General features: G+C 40.0%; 1 protein-coding gene across 1 annotated transcript; it reads right to left on the bottom strand.

The window, feature by feature from the left end:
- Positions 1-42: 42 nt before the first annotated feature.
- rfk (riboflavin kinase) lies at positions 43-4,145 on the bottom strand. The gene is made up of 4 exons (XM_079161465.1): positions 3,650-4,145; positions 2,855-3,006; positions 2,350-2,452; positions 43-2,123 (listed from the first exon to the last, which is right to left on the bottom strand). Exons 1-4 carry the CDS (start codon positions 3,729-3,731, stop codon positions 1,951-1,953), a joined length of 510 nt encoding a protein of 169 aa, XP_079017591.1. The 5' UTR covers positions 3,732-4,145; the 3' UTR covers positions 43-1,950.
- Between the last annotated feature and the right edge of the window lie 23,126 nt (positions 4,146-27,271).

Here is a 27,271-nt window from a genome sequence, read left to right as displayed (position 1 = left end):
ACAAAGAAATGTATTTTGATCAAACAATTTATTTGATTAAATTGTAGATAGCGAAAAGAATGAAAACATAAGAGGTGCAGTAACTCTGGTCCCTGTGTAAACTAGAACACATAATTGCGACACATTTTCGACCCTGCAGCGGCATCCTAAGGGTTGGTGTTATGAAAACGTTCCTCTTAAAATCGTCAACAGGTTTGAAGAAGCAAGACATCACAATTCAAAGATACATTCAATTTTATTTTGTACATTAAGTGCTTTAGAGGATGAATATAATGGATATTGTAGCATTCAGCATGAAAGGAAGTCTTTTTACAGCAGTGAATTTGTCAACTTGATTACAGTGAAGTACTACTACGTGTGTTATATTCTTTCATTCATTTCCCTGTAAGTTAAAAACCAAACTGCGTAAAAAGGAAACCTACAAAAACTACCAGACTGAGAATAGAACGGTACCTGGAAAAACTTCTTTGGAGATGAAAATAGCTACTGTTGCATGAATGCAGTCATATCTTTTACTCCCTTAACACTTAACTTAAAATACAGACTTAAAATCCAAAATCACATAGCTAAACTCATCTTTTCATTTATTAAAAACAATTATTTACAGGGGTTCAAAGAATTTAACATACTTGTATGTTAGGTGTAATTTTCTTTGTCAAACCGAGAGGTGCAGGCACACACGCAAACACACAGAACTGTAAAGCACGAGCATGTTTTGAGTTCAAATGTTGAAAGACCCCAAGAACGTAAAAGGAAGCTAATGAATAAAGATAAAGCATTTAATGCAAATTGTAAATGAATCTACATGAACCACCTTTCAAATATTTACGGTGGAAATCAGAGCTCATACACTTCAAAGACAGCTGCCTTTCCTAAATATCAGCTCAGGGTACAGAGCTGTACTTCATCACATACCAATGTTTTACTATCTGCAGCAAACCCACAGAGACTAATGGACTGTAGGTCTGAGCATCAGGCAAGCTGCAGCAAAAAAAAAAAAAAAAAAAAGACAACGTAACCGACGTGCATAAGAACAGGCTTGCTTATCCAGCCTGCATTCCTTGACTCATCTATAGTTGTTTTTATCTGCTGATAATGGAAACATATTCAGTGTCAAGAGAGGACCACTCAAACCCAGAGGGCAAATACATTGAAAATATTTTAAAAGTCTCTAGAAAAATAATCATTCAATAAATAACCATTCTGTAATGGTTAATACTTCCTGTAAGATTTTTTTATTTCAGCATACGCATCCAAAACCCTAAATCAAATCTCTAATCCAATTTAATAAAGTCATCCATCTTAGGGCAGTGATAAACAGTAGAGGGCTTGTGTCTCACTAGAAGGGAAAGACATTTTCATGAGGAAAATGAGACGACAAAGCCAGGATACTTTAACACCGTTACATTTACATAAATAATTTAATCTCCCCGTCATCACACACACACACACGCCTTGCATTTAGCTACATTGTTGCATATTCATCTAACAGTGCGATCAGTGTTTTTGCTACAGATAACAATGCCCAGACTCTCTAACCATCTGACACAGAAACAGATGTCAACAGTAAAAGACATAAGTGTCTTTTACTTTCAACCTTGGCTAAAGAGTGTTCAGAGTTGAGTTTATGGACCATTTGTGTTTTCCGTTATATACAGAGTCAATCTGCTGTGGGTATATACAAATGAACATCTATTAAGTGAATGAATGTCTGAAGCAAAGCAATACAGGAAGTTACACAGTTGAGACAAATAAAGGAAGTAAAAGAAAAAGGATTGGTTGTTTTAGATTACGTCCATAACGACAGCCAAGAGATCTCAGAATGAAGCTGTGCATTTTAATGAACGCATACACCTGTGTGTGTGTGTGTGTCTGTGTGTGTATAGAAACCTCTGTGTTGTTCTGGTGTGTGTGTGTGTGTGAACAAAGTGCTGCTGTCACAGCCAGCTGTCAGTGGCCATTCATAATAGTCTGTGATGTGGATGCGCTGGTGGGGGGCAGGGCTGAGGACGGGCTGCGAGCGCTGGTGAAGAAGTTGTCGTCTCTCAGTTTGAGATGCTCTGGCACCTCCAGCTTGGCCGTGGCCTCCTCAATATCGTTGTTTATGGCTGCAATGAGCGCTTCTGTTGGGAACGGAAATGGGAGAGAGTTGAAAACATGCAGAAAAAAGAAGAAGTCAGGTGCAAAGAGAAGAATAACAAGTGAAGAGGAAGAACATCGGCGCTTGTGTGTATGAGAGAGAAAGGGAATTGTCAACATTCAATATTCGTACAGTGCCTTGGCAATGCTGTATTTTGTTATGGTCATGCCAATACAGTGGAGAGAGAGAGAGAGGGAGGGGTGTCTTACCAAGTGAGCTGTAGCTTCTCTCTGGACGGATGTAGCCCACCATGACAACACTGAGAATCTCCCCATAAAAGTCCTCTTTGAATGTGTGAATCACATGGGTCTCCTGAAATAAAATAAAGATATGGATCTTTACAAGAGTACTGCAACTGTCAAATGTAATAGTCAACATGCAACTTGTGTTGTCAAACCAGAATGTAATAGAAGGTTAGTCAAATTAGGTAGTTTCAAAATGAATGCTGAAAAAGAAAAAAGTATAGAGTGTGTATAACCATGTTGTAAAAAAATCTTTGAGCCAAATACTTATTTAAAAACCAATTCACATTCACAACAAGTGCTTTCACTTCAACATTGTTGCTTAAAAGAAACATGTCTCTAAATGTGTTACATTGCAGACTTTAGCCACTATTCTCTGTGGTATTCGATTCATTTTATTGATCAGTTATTTTGTTCGCTTTCTTTCTGACTAACACACCAAGCAGTTTGTAGTGAATGTTCTTGTACTGACCATGGACTTCTTGGTATTTTTGTAGTACGGGTTCCAGCCAATGCTCATCACCATCTTGTAGACATCACCATTACCCATGCAGGCCCAGCCATAGTAGATCCCTGTGCCGATATCAGCTGGAAGATTGTCCACCACAGAGTCAGGAAAGTTGGCTGGAGATGGGGGAGAGAAAGGGAGGCAGAGTCAGAAGAAGAAGAAGAAAAAGGTTTGCATGTACGGGGAACCGCTCCTCCTGAGAGCTAGTGTCTTGCTCAATGTCACCTCAAAGTAGACAAAACATTTTTCTCTACAAAGAGAAACATTGTAACTGCTAGTTAGGTTCTCCAAGGCTAGAAATTAATACACAAAATTATTTTTTTCCACATTTTTAGAAATTAATTGTGGGTAACACACTAGGTACTTAAGGCAACGTCCTCACTGTGTGGAAGCCCTGCATGGTTAGACACAAACCTCTTCTGTAAAAGCAAACGTCTACCGCTGTCCCCCCAAAACAAGGTGCGCGTTCGTTGCGTAAAACGGTTTCGTCTTTAAATAAAGCTGTCCATAACTAGCGATAACGTCTCGGCAACGATTATGAATGATCAATGGTTACGTACCTGCAGAGAAAGCCGGGCGGACATTTAAGTCAAAAATCACAGACTGCCGATGTTAATTGTGTAACGTTACTCTTGTTATCTGTGAAGTTACTCTGGATTCAGACTGACCTATCGTTACCTACGAGAGCTAACGTTACGTAGTAGGTTAGCTAACGTTACTCAACCGCTCATACATATCAATGGCAGACAATAGACTCACCTGTGGGAATTCCCAGTTCCTTGCTTCCTCTCCCGAATCCTCGAATGACCTCTCCCCGGCAGAAATACGGAAGGCTCTTCATGACTTGCGCTAGCTTCCCAATAACAGCTGGCTCGATAGCCACGGCACAGAATGACCTCGAACGATGCAAGGAAGTCGGACCGACCAATCAGCTCAACCGGGTAGCAACTCTTTGACAGTTAGCTGAACTACAATCTTACCCGTGTAGAGTTCAAATCCCTCCTTGTATTTTGGCTATAGCTTCACCTGACTGGTTAGCTCGCTCGAGTGGGATAAAGTTGAACGTCACTCACAAAGCAGCGATGGTTTAAAGTTCACCAGCTATGCTAGCTAAGATAGCTACCGGTAGCTTCTCTAGAGGCACCCTGATCCTAAAACGATGTCGTCCAAAGGTTTTGATCGTAATGGCCTCAGAAGATGACTGACCCGGTTCCACTTAAGTTACGTCCACTCGCAGTGTGATGGTGAGAATGAAGCTCTCACGGGCGGTGATTATAACATGTGTGGGCACATCGGTTTCAGTAACGCTTCTGCTGACGTCATTGACCGCGTGACCAAAGCAGGCCGGGGGTTACGTGTCGCGTTCAAATGTTGTGGGAAAATATAGTACGTACAAACGAAGCTTCAATGACGTATCTAGGTAAATAGACCGCACATTTTCTTTTGCATGCTTTTTTTTACCCGTAACCCGAAGTGTTTCCCTTGGGCGACGGGAACGCACCGCCAGTTCTAGAAAAGGCGAAGTTTACTATCGTTACTTAATACTGCTTAGCGTTTTAGAAACATTAACTTATCGTGATTGTGCACTTTATTTTATATTTTATTGTACATTTTGTATATGTTTATACTTTTTGCACTGCGTTGACTGTTTAATGTTATGCACCATCCACCGCATACAATTCCTTGTATGTGCAACATACTCAGGCAAAATAAACGGTTCTGATTCGGATTGTGGTAGCCTACCTGTGGAGGATATACCAAGCAAGCCGGAAGCTGCCTTTGGTGTTTGAATGAAACCACAAGAGGGCAACATGAGGACTATCTTTTCCCAAGATCCCAAACCATGGCCCAAACGGACTGTTTACCCGTCCTTACCTACATAATAGTTGTGATCTATAATTATATAAAAATATTAATAAATGTATCCCTTTTCTACTTTTTCTTCTTCTTAATAATACAGATTGAAGTGATGTACTGTTAGTCAATTAAAATAAAACGTGGAATGAAGTTTTGTATAAATGCGTCCACATAGGAGCAGCAATAAATGGTCAAATAAGTGTGTGTGGGGGGGGGGGGGGGGCAGAGGGAGAGCACAAACACAACACGACACGTAACAACACCCAAAGCAGTATAAGATACAGCAAGCCTCACAGCTAACAATTCCACAATCATTCTGAGTAGAATTACAGGTCATCTAACACTGTTGTAACTAACTCATTTCATGAGAATGCTTTTCTATGCTTCTTTTAATCACCTTGGCAACAGCATTCTTTATCTTTAATTCATCATAAACACTGACCTGAACTAGAAACCTAGTAAATCCAAACTACCTTAAATATACCTTAATTAAACCCTTACCCTTAATATTGGTCAAGACTGAGACATGAATGATGCAAACGAGCACAAACAGACAGGTGATATCAGTCATCAACTATTATTAGGATCATTAGATTGTTGAAGATTACAATTGTGCATCACAGATTGTTACACTGAAATACATCTTTATTTCACTCTTTTGTTGAACAAAGTCTGACAATCATTACCAGGCTTAGAAGCATAATTAACAGGTTTACTTTGAAAAATTCTGACGGGACGGGGAAACCGGAAGAGCAAAAGTGCTAACTCATTTCTAGGTTTTAGGACTCATTCCTGCAAACTTTCCTGTTGTTGAAATCGTCTACACTGTTTTTTAAAGTTATTTGAACTTGAGGTATTTGAATTTAAATTTAGGCGACATACCTTATGATGCACAACCATGGAGTAAGCCAGAGGGAAGTCCTCTTCTTCCCTGCTTAATGGGAATGTAGCAAAATTGCTAGCACCACTATAAACAGATGTAGTGTGTTCAGGTTTTTGTTGTGTGCTCATTTAGTTGCTTGGGGTTGGACTTGTGTTTTTTAAAATGGTTTTCTTAAGAGCTTTTAGCCGGGCTTCTGTCCGTTATGTGGGTATACTACTAATAGTAATATTACATTGTATTTGTATAGCACTATAAAAGGTACTCAAAGACACTTTTCATGCTAAAAAACAGAAACAATAGAAGCAATTACAATATAAACAAAATAGATGACACAACAATAGGGAACAGCACACAAAACATACATAACTAATTTTACAGGTTAAAAGAGGTATGCAGGATTAATAAATTGCTACATGTTTAACATGTTCTCACCCGGTGTTTGCGCAACTGGCTCGGTACCGGGGGCACTCAGATTCAAGATGCAATGAACAATGTGTTTATTGAGGCGTATGGTGTATTTGAAAAGACTGTTGAGGAGGAACACGTCTTTAATGAAGTAAAACATTTGACATACTTTACAACAATATCTTGCAAGCCACAAATATAAGAATATATATATTCAAATATAAGAAAAACAAATAACACACTTCAACCAAGGCCACCTCTATACTGTACCTCTCTAACCATCAGTCAACATTTCGATTTTCTTCCTCACCCCCCCAACAATCACACACACACACACACACTAACAATCACACACGCGCACATGCACACACACGCACACATGCACACACACACACACACACACACACAAACACACACAACTAAGATAAACTATGACTAAAATTGGTACACAATTCTGCTTTTGGGTGAGTAATCAGATCAGACTAATCTCAAACTAGCAACTGAAAGCATGCAACACATTACTGCAGCTACTGATAACTACGGTGGCCCTGAGAGCTCAACACATGTAAACACTGAAAATGAAAATGTGCTGACATTTGCAGCTTGTTTCCAATTTGTTTGTATTTTCTGTATTTGCAGTGAGTTTCTGTATTTGCTTGTGTTTTCTGTGTATGCAGCACGTGTTGTAAAATTGAAATTTTCTTAATTAGCTTGTGTTTTGTCTATTTGCATGTGTTTTCTTACAGTAAGTTGCAGTGAGCTGAGCTCTCAGGGTCATCATAAAGAACTGCTATTTTGCTACCTTCATGATATGTTGCAAGTCTTTTCACAGTGACATACAGTGTTAATATAACAGCCAAATGACAGCCTTTTAAAGATTGTATGAGTTGTTGACACACAATGACATGAGCCACCGACACCATCGGAAAAACTATTAAAAAAACAGTTTGCCGATTCTTTTACATGCTATTATAAACGTGGACAGTAGAAAGCATTTTTTTGTGTGTGGATCATGTTTGTAAACCTTGACTACCTAAAGTTACAGTCTAACTAGGGTACCCCTTAACATTGCAATCTATTGACAGTGCAGTAACACACATCTTTATTTGTGAGCAAATGGGCTGTAATACAACTTGTTTGCATGTGGTTGGTTATTAGGTGAAAGAGTCATGAGCCACACTTATGATTACGATTGGTTACAAAAGGTACACATGGCAACTGACAGATAATACATGAATGTAATAACACCAGTTAGTAATTCCTCCGAAGTGAATTACATAAGAATCAAAGTATTGTTCAAATGAAAGATTGAGTAAAAGAAAACAAAAGTAACAGAATTGGGAACATAATCAAATGCTGTGTAATGTACAGTAATACATGGTAAAGCATCTAACCTTCCGCACAGTGGCAGTCTCTGCACAGTAAATACAGTATTATATTCAGGTTTGTACTTTCCTCAATGAACAAGCAACGTCCTGATGTTTTGTACCACAGCATCTTCCTTTCTAAACCATTGCTAGTTGTTGGTGTAACAACTATGAGCCGTACACATCATGCTGCAGCCTGGCTTATATTCAGATATTCTGCGGTAGAGTACAACATAATGCGGGGAGAGGATAGGCAGCAGCCAGGTATCTTGTTACTGTCAAACAAAGGAGTTCTTCCTCTTGTCGGCTCTGAGTGAGAGAAAAGATGAGAGAGAAATAATTGTTCCACAATTTTTGACATCAAGGCATTAGAATTAAACAGTTAAAGCAGAGGGGTTGCGAATGGAAATGATACAATATGTGAGAAATAAAAGCAGTAGTCAGATCATAAACTGCATGCCTCTGCAAAAGCTAAACTAAGCCTTTTGCAGATGCACATATTCTATAACCATGCTCAAAATAAGACATGAGTTATGTCTATCTATACTGTTAACTGCAACACTGCAAAATCAGTATTTATTCAGCGGCTACCAGGCCTGCTCTTAGATGTATGGGTTTATTCACTGTAGTATCTTTAAAAATGGTTCACACTGAAATAATAAAATTCAGTGATGAGTTTGATCTGCAGCAAGTTGGAGATATGCTTATCCCTTGATTCTACTGTCTTTATCAATTATCTTTCATTCCTTATTCATAAAAAACATTCATTCCAGCAGGCACCATGGCTTTGTAATAGAAGTGGTGATTTCAGAAACCAGTCAAGCGTTCTCTTACTACCACAGCCTTTGTTAGTCTTGAAAGACATTGCCACTGTTTTTAATGAAACGCTAGCATGAACATGTTTAGAAACCCCTGTTAGGCATGCAGACCAGCATGAGAGAATTCAGTGAGGCTCAACATTGTTTTGTTCCCTTGCCGGGAAATTAGCCTGAGAAAATCTAAAGTTGTATCTGTTCAATGTCAATGTAATGAGATGTATACAGTAAATCAGTACTTTATCACTGACGTCTGAGCAGGTTTAGAAGCAGTTAGTTCAGTAGAAAAGATATTAGGCCAGTCAGGTTATTCTGTGATGGAAAGATGCAGGGCTAAAGAGAGGTACACAATTTACAAGGGCTTTTACCTTTCACATCACCACTGGACAAACTACTGAAGAAATATCGCAGAGCAGTTATGTGCAAACTGAAATGTCTGAATGCTGCTTGTTTGGGTCAATACCTCTTTCAACCTGGGTATTTTCTTTTCCTGTCCATTGAATATTGGGGCAATATTGAGGAATCATTTTTTCCTTTGTCTATGTTCACATTACTCGCTCGAACAATGGCTCACTACTTACTGAACTGAAGTGTCTTGCAATTCTGTATCCAATCTGGTGTAGCATTGTGTTAGAGGGCAGAGAGCAAAGGTTAGTGAGGGAGGTAAACAAGCGAAAGAGGGCGACCATATTGTCAGTACACATGCAGTTGCTGGGGATTAGTAGCCTGTGTCCACACTGCCATAGGAGGATGTATGGAAGGAAAGGGAAACAAGCATCAGTGCTCTAGAGGGAGAGTGTTCAGGGTCAAAGGAGTGAGCCACAGATGCTCTGCAACAATTAACCAGTCAAAAGAGGCAACATTTTAACCGTAAAAACTAAAACAGTGAGCACAGTGTCAAGGTCTCTAGTTTTCAGACTCAATTCATGGCCCCTTAGATAATGGATAGGGTTAAAGTTGGAATTAGATAGCTTTAACTTTTCCATGGTGTCATCTCCACCAAAGTATCAGCAAGTGTTGTGTTTGCGAGTGAAACCTGTGAACTGCAAACGGACTCTTTTCTCTATTTAGGTTGTAGATCTAACGATAAATGGCTGAAAGTAATCATAAAATCATAAAACATAAAATCTTTTTTTATTATATTTCTATTTTCCACAGAGACTGTCCTCGCCAGAAAAAACAACAGCATTGGTCATTTGTTCAAATGTTCACATTTTCCCGACGAGTGACCTGTAGTCATGTACATGACTCCTTAACCTTCACCGACTCATTTTAGTTTTCTAAAACTTGGCCATACCTTAAAACCACGAATCCTATTTTTAACTATGGTAGAATCTGGTGGTGGTATCAATAAAGCCATAGACAACAATGTACACTGCTATTGGTATGGTTTTGGTTTAATATGGGTGTTTACTTGGCACTGCTTTTTGCAAAAATCCTTCATGCTCATATTGTAATTTATCTCACTTGAAGCTATAATTAGCCGACTGCTGTTAAAATACTGTACCCCATATTCTTTTACACTGCGGTAATATTTTTCTGCCTATTATGAGAAAGTCCTGTCTGTGAAGTCCAATGAAACTCTGGACCCTTTGCAACCTTTCATACTGAAAGTGAAATTGGTGTTTTCCAGTGTGCATTGTACTTAAATCACATTACAAACCTGCCTAGCTAATGTACATTTGTTCATTAGATTTCTACAAAAATGTCACAGATTAGAAGTGAAATCAACCAATTCACAGGGGAAGCCACATCACAAACTGAGAGAAGTAAAAAATGTTACGTTGGATAAGAAGACAGCCAAAAGTCAGTCAACAGTTAATCCCAGCATGAGAAAATTATTGAAGGATTTTCAGGGAGATTAATACAGGCAGGTTAGGTGATTTACCTCATGCATGCAAATTTGTGTATACCCCTCTCCTCGTCATACCTTGGGGCAGAGTGAGAGATTTTTTAGTCCACAAACAGCTGTTGGCTACAAGCTATTCTATATATTTGACAAGCAGGTTTTAGTCTAGTTCACTTTGAACAGGCAAAACTGGAGTGGAGGAGGGGAGCATAAAAAAGACAAGACAGAGTGCCAATAAGTGTTATCTTAAGATAAATACCAACAAACAAATCTGTTATTATTTTAACATTGTGTGGAAGCCAAAAGTGGCATATACTGTATATGTATATTCACGTGTTACACATTGAAACAGGCTGACTCACTTTACAATGCTGGGTGGAATGTGGACAAATTCCATCGGGATGATTTCACCAAGCTCCTGCAGACTGTTCACATACTTGATCTTACTGCTGAACTTGGAGCTGTAGAAAACAGAAATCACAAAGTTTTGTCTCAGTGATGTGCACTGTCATGTGCGCTTTAACCGACTCCTGAATTTCCAGTGTAATCAAATAGTCCTCATGGAATTAGTTAGGGCTGTAAAGGGTGTTATATTTTAATCAGTGGTGGTGTCAAGTGCAAATAGATCACAAAGTATGCCCATAGATGGGGATAGTGAAATAGTGTATCTGGGAAACTGTTGTGTTGTGAGAATTTCTTTCCCATGCGTACTGGTGGCATGCATGGATATAGTTATTCTTAGCGTTGAGTGCAATGTTTGCATTTTCTGAAATTAAAACCTGTCATGTACATCCCGCCCTGTGTGATGTGTGTGTCCTCTAAATATTACAGTAAGTACAACAATGAGACCTTATGAAGGGTCTGGTGATTCCTAGCAACGTCCGTATGAACCAGGAGGGATGGACAATGATGAACATCTTAAGGTTTTTCTTCAATCTGTTGAACAAGACGAGAGGCAGAAGTGGTGTAAAAAGATTGGTAAAAGCTTCCTTCACAACTATTACTTATTCACTAATTAAGAGAATTAACCATTCCTTCTGGCAGATATAAAGTAGACTTTAGAATAGGAGTAGAAAGACAGTGATAGGCAGAGCACCTGGTTTTTCACAGAGAAGTTGTTCAGCTTTAGAAGATAAAAACAGCATGAGTAGTAGTTTAAAAGAGAATGGCCACTTACTGAGCTGTTAAGATTTTGTTGTATCACTGACTGACTTTTTATTTGAGTGTGAAATGTTTACATTAATAATGTAATTACATCAAATATTACCACTGTGGAGTGAGAAGAGTATTGATTATTGTATTTACACTACTTTCTGTTAGCAATTGCACAATACAATGTGTTGAACTTTCTATGTCTGCCAAAATCATCATCAGTGATGACTCAAAATAATGACTCATGAGTGACAGAAATCTCAATTTACTAACCATGGAGTGAACTGTCTATCATATAGGGCGTGGATGAGTGAACGAGGGAGTGATTTCTGACACAGCTTATAGTGTCATCATCACTGTCACATTTGTTGTTGAGCATTACAAATAAAAGGTTTATGCTTATCCAAATCAGATAGATGGCAACGTATGATAGGTATGCCCCCTACTGGCCTATCTATGAAACTCTATAGATGAGAAGTGATGGTACTTCTGTCGAAATTAGAAAAACAATCATCAAACATTGACTAAGTTATGGTTATTTCTTGCATTACAGTGAAAACCTACTCATACAAGCAAATCAGCAAGTTAAAGTTTATTCATTAATGTAATTGGCTGAGCATGCATGAATTTATTCATATAAACTCCTTTATTTATATGAATAAATCTTTCTAAAGTACTTTTTTTTCTAAGCAGCACTTTAATAAAAGATGATGCAAAGGGGAAGATGATTTATTATTCATTTTCCCATTCAAGGTTGCTTTCTTTCTTTTTAATCAAACTAATGTATTTTAAATGCGTCATTACTGTTTGATTTAGACATTCTGCATAATGTGTAATGTAATGTCATTTAAACTTAGTAACTATGTAATATGTAAGCAAAACCATGGCCCCATGTTATAAGATCCCAGTCAGAGAAAAAACATCATTAATATCATTATTAGAGACAAATAGGGTCCACGGGTTTTTACTAGGGGAAAGAAAATGTATAAGCCAATTGTGTGGTTATTGGGTGTGTTAAACACAACAATATTATACATTGCCGTTTCTGTGCACTTGTTTGTGTGAATATTACCTTCTGTCTATCATTTGGTAGCATTTTTTCATCCAGGTAAAGCCGGGCATCTTCCTACGAGGTGTGGCGCCATTCAGGTAAACAATCATGTAATCTTCTGCCACCATTAGTTCCAGCGTACTTATTACATACCTACACAGATGGTGAAAAAAACAACAACTATGTAGCAATAGTTTGGCGAAGGCCATTTCAGTTGTCAACAGCACAATGCTTGCATTCACGAATAAGGTCTGTAATGAAATGTTTTTCATTGTTTGGTGTGGAGGAACTTGACTGACTCAACTTTAACCCCATCTGACACGTTTGGGATGAATTGGAACACAGACAGCCAGCCAGGCCTTATTCAGGCCAATATCAGTGGCTGACCCCACCAGTGCCCATGTAGCCGTGAGAATGGGAGCAAAAGCCTTGCCAGAAGAAGTAAGGGTTGCTATTGCAGCATATGAATGAATGCCTATGGTCCTGACTTATTTACATGTCCACTGATAATGTATTGTAGCTTTACTCACAGAAAAAGGTTTTCCATTACATAATTGTAATTGTCACAGTCGCTGTCCGGTAAGAAGCATGCTGCAAACACGATGATGGCATTCTGTTCAGCGTAATAACCTGAAAACAAAAAAAAAGACAGTGTGTCCCACTTCCACTGCATATGCACCAACCTGTGCTTTTGTCCTGTACGATACAGATTTCCAAAAAAACATTTGAAATTGCTAACAACTTAAAATCCACCGTTACTGCAAAAAGGGATTATATGGGGAAGTGCAGGGCAGAGCTTCAGTTTCCAAACAAAAACATTGTGAGATAAAACACTGAACAGCTCATCGTAGTAGTTTCTAACATTGAGCTGGATTTGACTTACTGTTAATTCAATGTTTTATTTCAAACAAAACAAAAACAGCAATATACAAATGAAGAGGGACTATTAGGAGGGAGGGCATTAGCAGAGAACACAAATGATCAAACGCTATGAAACATACAGCAGAAAAAGGTAGGTATGGATTTTAAGCATTTGTATTTGCATACCTCCATGAGAAATGACCCTTTTGTATGACTCAATGCACTTCATATCAATGCGATGCTCCTGCTCTCCAATCACCACACTTCTCCACAGCCTGTTTTCCCTGCTCTCCTCAGCTGCTCTGTGTCCTGCGATAGCATCACCTGATGCTGCTTCTGCACCCAGATTAGACTTTTCTGACTCCGCTGTTTGTGCCATAAAGACAAGTTTTACAAAACAACATAACAACAAATTTATATCGTTATTGTACATTTTCTTCGAAAATATGCAATGTGAGTGTATGTGGGTCTGTTTGTGTGTTTGTGTGTCTGACCGTGTTCGTTGAACTCCAGTAAATCGGCCTCATCAGGTGAATCCAGCTCATCTACGTTGACATCCAGGTCATCACCAGTATCCAACGCCTCGTCCTCTGTGTCCAGGTCATCTTCTGAGAGGAGAGACCCCTCACTGCGGTCCAGTGACACATTCATTGGTGGAGCTGCCAACTTTCTCCTTTGGTTGGACCCGCCTGACAGATCCGCAGAGGAGGGTGGATCTGGTCAAAGGGAGACGGTTTCATTGTTTTCTTAGTTTTTTAGTTTTTCAGAGAAAAGTTGTCGATCCACCGTATTATCTTTTAAGAAACATTTGTCTTATTTCCATAGATTAAGGTACATCTACAGTGTTTTCCTTTTTTCCAATCTAAAAACAAGGGCAAGTCTGGAAAGAATAATGATGAAATAAGGTCATTCATGTAAAGGGTGTTAAAAGTTAACATTTCCATAGATTATCATCTCACGTGATTTTCTGGCAACAGAAGACAAAACTCAGAAGAGAGTTCTCATATAAAAAAGGGGAGCACATTTCTACTTGGTTTAAACATCTGTCAATACATACAAGTAAGTCACCTAAATCATGAGAATTAATTCCATAATTCTCTGCTAAAATCTTTCTTATACAAATAACATTGAATATTGTCTTGCTTTGTTTGTATTTACCTTCTTTGTTATCCATCTCCTCAGCAGCTTCCTCACTGGAGGGCATCTTCATCATCATCCCTGCTGCACCGTCTCCCTGTTGTGAGTGTCTGCTCAGAGGCACAGAAACACAATAATGAGCCACAACATAAATTATAATTGCTATTGCCACTGCCACCATAGGCACAGCTACGCATAGTATTGGGCCAAACAAGCCAAAGACAACCATCTACAACGAAAATGAATCTAACTTTTCCCATGACATTGAAAAAGGAAGAGTTTCAAATCTGTTCATATGACTTTGGACATAAAAGATTACGGAGACGGACAGAAAGCGACTCACTGCTTCACTCCCAGGCTGCACGTGTGGGCTGAGGAAACAATACTGAGCAGTGTTGCTACCTCCCCCCAACCAAAGCCCCTCTAACCGACTCTGATTAACATAAGGCCTGCTAACAATAGAGGGAAGCAGTACAGAGAAACCAGTACACATGATTACAAAAACAAAGACACACACATGCTTTTTTTCTTTCTTTAAAACAAATCTCTGTCTGAGGACACCTACCTTACCCTCACTCTGTCTTCTCCCAGCAGACAGACTGAACCACTCTTCCCACAATCAAGTCACATGACCACTTGATTATGAAAAGGTCTGCTGTGTATGCACGCAAACACACAGAGTAAAAGACAGGGGAGGGCCGTGCATCCCAAAGAGGGGGCAGGTCATCAGAATTACAAAGTGGGGCAAAACAAGTATGCCTACACTGTAGTATATACACACACACACACACACACACACACACACTGAAGAACGATAGCAAGACATGTCTTTGACTTTTGATTGAGACAAAAATACACATCTTGGATGAGAGATAATGTGAAAAATAGAAGCAGCAGCAGAAGCTGAGATATTCTGACTGACAAACACCCCCATGATACTGTAATTGTATTATGTCGGTCTAATAGTCTGTACATGCGACATCTATTGCACGTCTGTCCATCCAGGGAGAGGGATCAGTTGCTCTTCCTGAAGTTTCTTACATATTTTCCCCTCGTTAAAGGGATTTTTTGGGGGACGTTTTCCTCATCCAATCGAGGTTCTAAAGACAGAGGGTGTCGTATGCTGCACAGATTGTGAAGCCCCTTTGGGAAAAATTGTGATTTGTGATACTAGGATATAGACACTTTAGAACTTCACACCTGCAAATTAGAGTGGATTATTTTTGCATGGTACCAGGGCTGTGGATTTTGTCCTCCATCTCTTCTATTGGAATGTATGCTTATAAGGGATCTTTAATGACCAGTGTGGACTTCTGTACAATAAATAGTCTCATTCCTGCTTCTGTAATCCTTTTTTGAATCCACATACAGTATATATTCTGTAACACCATGCACTGACAAATAAGTGGATGTAACAAATTACATTTACTCTCGTTACAATTAAGTAGTTTTTTTGTGTAGGCTATTTGTACTTTTGAAGTCTTTTTTAAAATTTGTAATTTTACCTTAGTTATCTATTTATAACAATTAGGCCTATTGTAACCTCCATCGCTACATTTCAAGTCACATCCGTTATGAAGTAAAAACAAAAGTCACATGAAAAGGTCCTGATAAACGGTGTGAGAATGGAACAGGATAAATTAGATTAATCAGCAGCTGCAGAAGTGAAGAAGTGGCAGGTGTTTCTGGGGCCGCAGGAGGGCAGAGCTCCAGAGAGCAGAAACTCTGCACTCCGGAAATGATACAAATCAGTGCCCTCGAAAGAGAAATGTTTGCAATCATGGGCCGAGTTCACGTGCCAAGGCTAGCACTTCAAGCACAATGAAATTAAGTATTATATACATGGTGTGGTTATAATTAGCACTATTTTACCTTGGAATAGTTTAAAAAACACATTGTATCTATCTTAATTAATGTCTGATTTAATTCACCTGACTTGTACAGTAGGGGCTCGCTGGGTCTGCTAACATGCTAAATGCTAACATGCTGATGGATTATTCAACTCAACTCAACTCAACTCAAAACGCTTTGAATTTGAGGAGCGCAGTGGGACCAGAGAGGCCCAGTGGACTGGTTATACTGAAACAAAGAGGCTAAGTGGACTGGTTATACTGAAACAAAGAGGCTAAGTGGACTGGTTATACTGAAACAAAGAGGCTAAGTGGACTGGTTATACTGGAACAAACAGGCTATAGATTGGTTACGAGAACAAAGAGGCTAAGTCGACTGGTTATACTGGACCAAAGAGGCTAAGTGGACTGGTTATACTGGGCCAAAGAGGCTAAGTGGACTTTTTATACTAGGACAAAGAGGCAGAGAGGACTGGTCATATTTTGCTTTGAGAATGAAAAAGTCGGGAAATTGAACCAGAAGTAGATTGTGGAGGTTGCTTGCGCGCGCTGCATGGTGTGTACAAATTGTGCAGTCTTAACTTTGCTGTGATATGAGTGTTAATGGCGGCAGCCGCTGTGGAGTTTATATTGTTGTGTCCACACATTGTCTGATTTGGTGATGTTTCATAATACCATTGATTCTAAAAGAAGTTTAAAGCACTGTTGTGTCCATAGCTCGTTTTATTTATTATCTATCTCTGTTGTTTAATTGTCTGAGTTATGTCTCTTGTCTGGTTATTTCATGTGAAGCTTCACTGAGGAAGGCAGTTGTTTATTTATATAATTGATAATCAGTTGTTTGCACCGACTGCATAGTGCCCGTCTGTTGGCTTGGACAGAAGCGGTCATGTTGCTTATGTTGTTTCACTTGTGTATAAGTTGACATTCCTTGCAATCAATTTTGTAGCCTAAAGATGCTCTTTTATTTAACAGTAGTATGTATCATATATCATACCCCTTTTTTATTATGAAACAAAGTAATGATTACTCAGCGTACATTTTAACTCACCTACTTTTTACATCTACTTAAGTACCTTTACTTGAGGAAAATGTATTTAATGAAACAGTACTTTTGGTTGAGTACAATATTCTAGGAAACTCTTTCCACCTCTGCAAATACTTTTAGGCTCATTTAGGGTTGTCACATCAATCCTTGGCTGATATGGTACAAAGAAAACAAATGTAAGATATCTGAAGGCTTGATCACAGTTTTACAACGATCTGTGCTTCCCCTTTGTGGTAAAAGACAGTAGTGCAGCTCTTAGCCTGTGGAAAAGCTGAAACTAGATTGTGTGGCCGAGACTAGCTTGCAAAGGGGCATTTGGCTGATACCAGTAGGACATATTATTAGATCCCAGAGAGCATTAAGAACTCAAGTTTTGCACAGTGCAGGACCTGTTGAACTTACTGAAGGGCAAAATTGAGTCTGTATGAGTAAAAGCTCACCTGGAGAGAAGAAAGTGAACATATCCCTCTGGCACATACTCTTCCCTCTCAGGGTGGACATGTGATTGGTGTAATGGCTGTCTGTCAAACTGGTAATGAGCGTGGTCTGACTCATACTGGTTCTGGCCATCAGCTTGATACTCAGAGCACTGGAGTTCAGAGGCACACATGGAGTTTGTGTCATCTCCAAACTGGCTTTCAGCTATATATTGAAACTTAGAACCTTGATCATCCAAGCTGTACTCTGCATTACCTCCAGGTTCATAATAGCGCTCAGCCTGCTCAGAGCCGTACTGTATAGCTGTGGCATCAGTTGTAAACTCAGCATAGATATCTGTGGTGCTTTGCTGGCTGTTGGCTTTAGTATGTACACAGGCTGGGTGGGCGCTCTGGTTTTCAGTTCTTTGGTCAATGTGGTGGTAGTTGTAGCCATATTGGGTTTGACCCTGAGTTACATTCTCACTTCCTGTCCACTGGTATGCAGCGTTCTTGTTGGTTGGCTGGGATGAAAGCTGTGAGGTCACATCTTGGTGTCTTCTTTTAGGGGAATATGGATTGGAGATCAGTGCAGAAAGAAGGAGAAATTCAGAAAGAATTGTAAATAGAAAGGGTACGCAGTGAACTTTATCCATCTGTATCTGGTATTTTGTATGGTTTATGTATTTTTTAGATGTACACATTTTGTGGGTGTTACTTAATATATGTTAAATAATATTTATAATGTGCATAATATATTAATCACAGATTCAAACTGCCCAGTATACTCTCATCAGGACAATTCAGTGGCTTGCAAGATCAAATTCTTATTGGGCAGTTTCTGTTCTTCAGCTAGTTCAATAGACCAGTGAGTTTAAATCCTAATCTTAGGTTCATATTAAAGGTGCCCTGTGGTGTTTCAGACAAATAGCAGCACTATGAAGCAATGTTTTTAGTGGGTCTCAAAAGTTACAAAGTCTTGCTTTGCAAATGTTTTCTGAGGAAGGAAATGTATTCAACACATTTGTTAGGCCTCAAGCACACGCACAACATGTTTTGGTGAGTAACACTGAATGTAAACAGAAAGTTTGTTGACAAGAAAACTCAACGGGGTACTTTTAACAATCCACAAAAAACTGTATGAAATAAGATTCTGCTTTACAACTTAACATCAAATGCCATCCATTCATAAAACAAAACAAAAACAAGAAGAAGTAAACAGTCTGCTTCACATACAGAATATTTAAAACATAACACAATACCAAACAAACAACAGAGACTTAGATATGTGTTAAATATATAATTATGTACTTTTTGCTAATGTAAAGTTGAAGCTACATGGAAAACTTTTATTGTCTGATACATTGGATATTACCTATGCACACACTCACACACAGGCTTGCACGCATACATGCACACCCACACCTTGTAAGAGAGCTAGGGGAGCTGTTTCCATTAGCTGTGGTGGGGCTCCAGCTGTAATGAGGCAGGTAATGCATATTTAATGAGGCGTAAACAGATTCATAAACCTAAACACACAGAGCCGCAGATCAAAGCTTGCTGTTGAACACATGAAATACACCCACGTACAAATGATTTTTTTTCTCACATACACACACAATTATGGACACACAATATTTTTCTGTCACACCACTAATATTCATCCTCACATCCTCTTTGTCAGTCTCAGCCTGTCACTCACCCAACAACGTGAACACACACACACACACACATACACACACACGCACACACACACACACACACACACACACACACACACACACACACACACACACACACACACACACACACACACACACACACACACACACACACACACACACACACACACACACACACACACAGCTCATCAGACTCAATTCCTTAGGAGGGCCTAGTGCGATTTCGACAATCTGTTCAGCGATGCTAATATTCCTCTGACATACAGACCATTGGGAAGCTGCAAAGATCCCAAAACTGATATTTAAGGGAGTGTGGGGGAGGGTGGTCGGCACATGTGTATGTATGCATGTCAGAGGAGGTTGGACCATAGGTCCATAGAGGCAGAGGAGGTTGCTCCTCCTCTGTTTTTGAGAGGCAAGAGGAAGACCAAAATAAAAAAATTGGTTGAAATAAATAAACCATTACCAAATGTCAGTGTTATTTATATTTTTCTCTCTTCTTTGAAAAAAAAATCCATGATTGATAGATGGATGAATGGATTAGCATATTAGAAAATAAATTCTAACGTTTGAAAAACAAAGAAATTCTATTCTATTTAGGATATTTTTAACAAAGTTTAAATTTCCTTTATTCAGATTTACAGTATGTTTCCCTGTTTTATCATGCAGTTAGCAGTTAGCTGCTGGTGTTAGCAAACGCACCACTTAGCTCGTTGTAGCAGCCCTGAAGGACTTTATGCTAATGGGAGAATGGATTTTGACTGCGGAGTGCGGCAGCAGTGGTATGCAGCCAGAGAAGGGAGAGTGTGTTCGTGTGTTTGTGTGTGTATGTGCAGGACAAACACGTGTGCATAGGCATCCTCAGCAGCCTGGGAATAAAAAGTCCAACATGAACAAGAACGAGAATGCTGGAAAGACATACAGTACATCTTTCACTGGTAACCTATCGGAACGAAATTCCATTCACTTACACTGTATTAGTGTGGAGGTAGAAATCTCAGCGATAGATACCTCAAAACAATGGAAAATCAAACCATAACCATCTGCATGGCCAGATATACAGTAGATGTTCATGACAAAACTATGTTTTATGTATTTCAATTTAGGTTAACCAACCTTTTAAGATGAGTATATTGTCTAATAACTTTGATTTGTCTTTTATGAAAAGTTTTTCATTTTACATAATTGTAGAAAGTATAATTACGCAGAACTTAAGAGAGATGATTTGAGTTGTATTGCTTACCTGAACAAAGGTGAATAGCTATCTTGTGAAGATTCATGGTCTCCAATCTGTTGTTCAGTCGACCACTTATCACGATTAACAGTTCTTACAGGTTGTCCATAATAGTAGTCCACTGTATTCTGTAAGTATTTATCCCTCTTTGGCTCAAGTGTTTGTAAATCTGTTTGTTGAAATGAAGAATCTTCAATCAGCTGCTCAGTGAAACTTAGCAGATCAGAAGATCCTAACTGTTGCCTTCCTTCGCTCTCACTTTGTACTTCTGAAGTCCATTTTTCCCGGGAAGTTCCCTCTTCCTGCTCTTCCTCATCATTCTCCTCTTCCATCAGATCTCCAGAAAATGGTAATCCAAGTCCTCTGTCAGCAGAAATACCCGATTCACTTAATGGGGTGCCAATAAAGGAGCTAGTGTGGGAGACTGAGCTGTTGGTAAGTACAGGTGATTGTGGTTCAGATGTTTGCGGCACGTTCTGTCTTGTTAACTGACCCCCCCAGACTTGAAAGTCGCCCAAAGAAGTAGGGCATGGTGGAGGTGCAGATGGTGACTGCCCACCCTCATCTGAATCTTCCATTGAGATCTGTGAATGGACATAAACTTCCTCTCTGGTTTTCAGGAAGTGATCTGACGGATATCTTAAGGATGGAGACACACTTCTGGCCACTGTGTTTGATTTATCATCATAGTTTCCTTCCTCTACCTGTGTTTGACTGCAACCCGTTGGTCTTGAATCCGACTGATGAAAAGATTCAGAGTTATTTTTTGATTGGCTGGGACTGATCAATTCTGGCACAATGTGACGCTTGATGTCATTATCAAGAAGTGCTTGGTAATGAGTGCATGAGGCAGCTTGACTTTGCTCTGTAACTTTGCCAAGTGTACTGTCAGAACAGCTGATGATTTGGTTTTGCTGACTTTGTTCTGTGTTTCCCTGGCGCTCTTTTTTTTCAGCTTTGGCCTGGCTTTGCAGTACTGTGGCAGCATAGGAAAGCATGCTAAAAGTCTCCATGGACTTTCTTGTACCTTTTGATTGCCTGTCAGCCTGTTTAGGCCTATCGTGCCACTCTCTCTCAGCTTCTTTTACTGTGCCAGACACAATGATGTAATCCATTTCTAGGCCTGATGATGAATCTCCATCAGAATTGGATCTGAGTTCGTCTCGACTACCTGGATGAAGGCTGTCGGGGCTATACTTCAGTGTTTCTCTATCCCCCCCGGAGCTGGAGCTGAGAGACATGGTTTCTGATGCTTTACCCAACACATTTCCAGTTCTCTCATTGTCAGGACCACCTTGGCTTTCAGGGGCAGGCCCATCTTCATTTTGGTCCATTGTGAACGACAGAACAGGATCGCCCCACTCAACGAGGCTTGGGGATAAAGATTGGTCAGCCTGAATTTGAGTCTCAGCAGCTTTTCCTAGACTTGAATGATGATTGGCTGAAGTGGTCTGAGTTACAGTGGAGCAGTCCACCAGAACAAATGGTGAATGATCACTGGGTTGCTCTATCCAATCAGCTTCCTCTGATCTTTCTCCACCTTTGTTGTTGTAATTACTCTCAATTGAACTTACCCCACTGCTGATCATGTGACTCACCTCATTAGTTCCCTCAAATAGGAACACCTGGTTGGTTGGCTGCTCTTTGTCTAAAATTACCTCTCTGTATTCAGTCTTTCCCAGAGGATCAGCCTTCTGGTATTGATTGTGACCCTCATCTATCTGAATAGGTTTTGTCACAGCAACAAAAGGGCTAGACTGCTCCTCTAGCTGTATCATGTCTGCTACAGGGCTAGCATAGGTCTCAAGGGAGGATGTCAGGCTCCAAGTGCCAGCTCCTACATTATCATATTCTGAAGTAGAGGCGACCATGCCAGGGACAGGTAGGTCCCACATTTCAGTGCCTTTGTAGGTGGAGGTCTCATCTTCTGAATGTTCAGATGCCAAGTTCTGCAAGACAGACTGTTGGCTCGGAAAACTGTTATCGTCACCTGTTTCTTCATCATGTGTTCTACCCTCTGCCGCCTCTATAACTATTTTTACATTGTGTTCATAACCTCTCCACCCTGCTTCTTCAGGTGTCTGCTTAAGTACTTTATTTTTACCTCTCTCCTTCTCTATAGCACCTTCTTCCTCTACCTGTTTGCTTGCTTGTGTCTCAGGAGAATCATTGCCTTCCAATGATCCCATTTGACTAAGGTCCTTTCCATTTTCAGGTCCTTCGGGGCTTGTTATTGTGGAAGAGCTGTCTTCCTGTATGGTGGTGTTCCACATCCCCATTCCACCATCAAAGAATTCTTGTGGACTTTCCACAGATGCGCCAGCCTCAACATTGGGGTTCACTCCACAGAAAGAACCTGAGTTTCCAGACAAGTTGACAGGGGTTGTGAGTGGCGATACACTGTCATCTCGGATTGTCATATTCCACAAATCTAGTGATTCAGGGTAAGATGTGGTGGTTCCGCTATCCGATTTGAGAAATCCCCTCTGAGCTGAGTATGTCCAAAAATCTAGGAGCTCCATTTGTCCGTCAACTTTTTTCCCGTGTACTCCTTCGTCCTCTTCTTTCGATGTGTCTGGCGTTAAAGTGTTTAGGATTGCTTTCTTTCTCGACAATGAGGTTGTTTTTTCTTTCACTCCCATGATGCCAGCCTTGCATTTTCCAGTTACTTCCTCCTCTGGTGGTGTCAATTGCAGATAATTTAAAGTAGCGGGGTTCCATGGATCCTTACATACTGAATCTGGGTTCCAGGTGTCTTCTGATTTTGTTTTCTCAATGTTTAGACTAAGCTGGGGCTCAAGGCTCTTTCCCCTATGGTGGGCATTCTCTGACTTTAAGAGCTCTTCCCTGCTTTCTTGTTCTATCACATCATACAATGACTCTTTCCCTCTAACTTCCTCCACAATATTCTGCGGGCTCTCAGATTCCTTGGTCCTATTCCAGGCATTATTATCACTTGAGGACAATGCTCCTTGTGTGTCAAAGCCAAGTTCATCCCACGTCTCTGACAACGATGATGACACACTGTCCTTGTGCTGCAGGCCATTGATCCTTTCAACCACATCTTCTGGAAAGAACCTGACCCCGCAACTGCTGGGTGGGCGGCTACCTACCACACTGTTGACTGGGGTTGGAGGAACCACAGTTTCAATCATGTCATTCCCATGGTTTTGACCATGGTGGTCAATTGAAGAATTTCTGCTGTCAAGCCCGCCCAGTGAATTAGGAGTAGAGAAATCTAGCAAGCTTAGCTCTTCAAGTTCTGATAAGCTAGAGCTTCCTGCTCTTCTTTCTTCTTCACCTCCTCCTACTCCAGAATTGACCGATTCCCCTCTTGTTGGCATAGAGTGATCACTGCTATGTAGGGGGTCAAAACTAAAAAGATCAAAGTTTTCACTCTTATTTCTACCAGAACGGTTCGTCCTCCTCTCCGGTGGAACAGGAGGGGAGAGGGATGACAATCCCAGAGGAGAGGGGTTTCTCAAGAAGGGTCCAACTGGCCCTGCTGCTGGCCCTCCTCCTGCTACAACTTCACCAACTGGGCTGTCATCACTGAGAAACACTGAACTCTCCTTGGAAGAGCGGCTGCTGCGGATGGTGGTCATACCACTATCAGGGCTCACAAGCTCCCCACAAGTACCAACTCCTGCACCACCTGTGTCTTCTTCACCATCTGCCATCACCCTATATACAGAGATAAAACCGCACTGTCACTGTATTGTATCAATTTTTGCCTAAAGTCCATGAACAGGCCTAAATAATATTAAATCTCAGTTTTCCTATTTTGATGACTTTCACTGGTACTGTTGAAACTGAATTAAAGGGATGTATTTAATTACCTTGCTATGGGCACCGCATCTCCACTGCCTCCCTCAGCTCTCTCTATGTCGGAGCAATCCATGTCATTGATACCAGATGATCCCTGGGAGAACTCCACGCTGCCTGCCACACCCTCTGTGGAAGAGGTCCTACTGCTGGGGTGGCAGGTTAATACAGAGCTCCGCCGATCAACAAAGTCCTTGAGGAGGAGCTGTATTTCTTCTATCAGCGGAGGTGGAGTACCAAACGTTAAGCTGGTGTTTATAGGAATGTGGTAGACCTGGATATTCTCCCTGGCCTCCAGTTCACCAGAAAAAGACCAGCTGGAAGACTCTTCCAACTCACAGCAGATCTGCAATGAAAGCCACCATGTTGTGATATTTTACATTTTATATTTTTACTTTTTAAAGCAATAGTTTGACAATTTGGTAAATGTGCTTATTTGGTTGCTGGTCGATACCACTCTGTCTATCCAGTATATGATCTTCTCATGCAACTCTCATCAAGAAAGCAAATAAGCGCATTTCAATAAAGTGTTAAACTATTTTATTTTACTTTTATTTTATGGGAAGTACGACTGACGGAAGGACTTATTATAAAACCTGTCAAGTTGCTGTCCTCTATAATCTAAAAAAGGTAAAATCATATCTAGGGATTCAGGAAAATTGACAAATGAATAAGAGACATCACAATGGCTATTTCTAGTTTCCAGAGTTATTCATAGAGTTGTGTTTATCAAAAAGGCACTTGTGTCTAACTCTTGACATGCTATAGCTGTATTTATGGTCTTGCATTTACCTGGTTTAGGAGATCTGTGTTGCTTGAGTAGACAGCCACCTGCTGGCGGGGATGATGAACTGTGTCATTGATGGACAGCAGAACTACCAGACCATCATAGCCATGGCGATGGCTGAATGATTTCAGCTCGTCCACATAACCATGCCAGTCCTTGGAGAGAGTTTAAAAAAAGACAAATAAGCAGAGCGACAGAAACAAAAAGAGAAAAGGGGGAAGGAATCAAGATCTGAAATGTGTAATGCAAACTACTGATGCAACTTTATTATATTATATTATGAACTAATTATGAAAAAAACAATTCTAACATTTATTGTAATAATCTCAAAATGATTAGTACACATTTTGGTTACAGTTGCATAGAAAACTTTGTTCGACCCTTGCCTTTATTGCACATATGATTTTGTAAAAAGAAGAAAGCTTTCATCTGTAGCAATGAGAGACGAAGCTGTCAAGACGCACAGAGGGGCAGAGAGACACTTTGTGATTTATTGTTTGGAAATTAACTGTTTGCTCTTAAAACAGCCACCATGCACAGATTATGTTAATTCAGTGCCACACACAATGATGGATGGATGAAAAGTTGCATTAATTAATTGTTTTGCTTGTCAAGGCAACTTGCTTTTCTTTCTTTCTGAAATGATTAACAACAATGTTATGGCAACCATAATTTGCAACCCAGTGTTACACATAAAGTGATACTTTTGAAAACATATTTACTTGATTAATCTAGATTTGCAGTGCAACTGTTTGCTTTGTGAAGTTGTCAAAATTGTTGTTGTGCTTATTTAAGTAGAACTTTTAAACAAAAGCGATATTGTCGTTTTAGTAAAACTAATAGGAGTTTGACTTGAATATGTGTGTCTGGTTTTCTTGAAAATATGCGTTTGTTCATGTTGCCTGACTTGTCTAAATAGCATTTGATTCTGTCTGACTTTGAAAGTTTGCATTTTTTTCTGTGTGCTGTGTCTTACAGTGTGTGTGGTCCTTCTCTCTGCTTGAGCCATTGTCTGTGTGTGTGAGTGTATTTGTATGGGTCCACTGAAAGTGATGGATGAGCGCTGCAGGCACTGTATCTGCCCAGGCTGTGTCAATATTAACCTGTGAGGATGAGGAGGCTACAATACTCCTCCCTCTGTTCCTCCCTCCATCCTCCATCCTTCTCTCTCTTCACAATATGGCTGCTGTCAGACTCAGGCCCATCAATCCTAACACACACACACACACAACTGTCACTTCACTGACACTGCAATTTTTCAAACACTGATATCCTGATGAGTGCAATGAAGCCTCCCAAGATTCGTTAAAACACACATATTCACTCACATAAGTACAAACACACTCGTAAATGCACATGTAACCCTGACACATGCAGATACACGCATAAATTCGCCTGCAGTCGTCTCAGTGTATGAACAAACATGTACCAGTATGTACACATACGAGCTCTGGTAAAGCAATAAAGTCGTCATGATTTACAGTACAATATCAAAGAAATGCTCAAATGATGCTGATACTCTAAAGCTACTACCCAACTGCGTGCATGTGCACACACAACTGCACACACACACACTCAATCACACAGGCAGGGAAATATAGTCTGAAAACGAGCAGAGTGCAAATCTCCGAGATAACACGCAGGGCGACAGTCTGTCTGCCATTTGGCTCTTGACTGAGTAAATTACTACTCATATTGCCCGCCCCTCCTCTTTCTCCCTCTTTCTGCCACCCCCAGATACACAGATTGCCTTTTCTTATAAATTACCAACATGTTAGCGATAAAAATCCACTTGCTAACTGTTTCCAAGAACCTTAGGATCCGGGCAAAGAAACCTGTTTCTCATTTGTTGAGCTGAGATATCACAAACATAGGTTCCTGTTAAACTCTTCACTGTATTTACTTTTTATTGACTTTCATTTTTATTTAGTGTAAGAGCAGAGACTCACTGGCAACAGTTCTGCTACTGCAAATATTTAAAATATTAACACTTTAATGCTTTTAAACTACATCAGAGAATAGCACGCTGTTAACAACAGGCAGTTTTGTCATTATCATAGCTACAGATGAGCTACAGCTGTAATTTGATGTTTGCATTCAAAAAGATACACTTTGGAACAAAAGCAATTCATAGAAGAAGTTATAGAAGTGTTCATAGTTTT

The sequence above is a fragment of the Pholis gunnellus genome, assembly GCF_910591455.1.
Source record: "Pholis gunnellus genome assembly, chromosome: 6".
In the NCBI taxonomy this organism is placed as follows: domain Eukaryota; kingdom Metazoa; phylum Chordata; class Actinopteri; order Perciformes; family Pholidae; genus Pholis; species Pholis gunnellus.
This window is presented reverse-complemented; position numbering and strand designations above follow the sequence as displayed.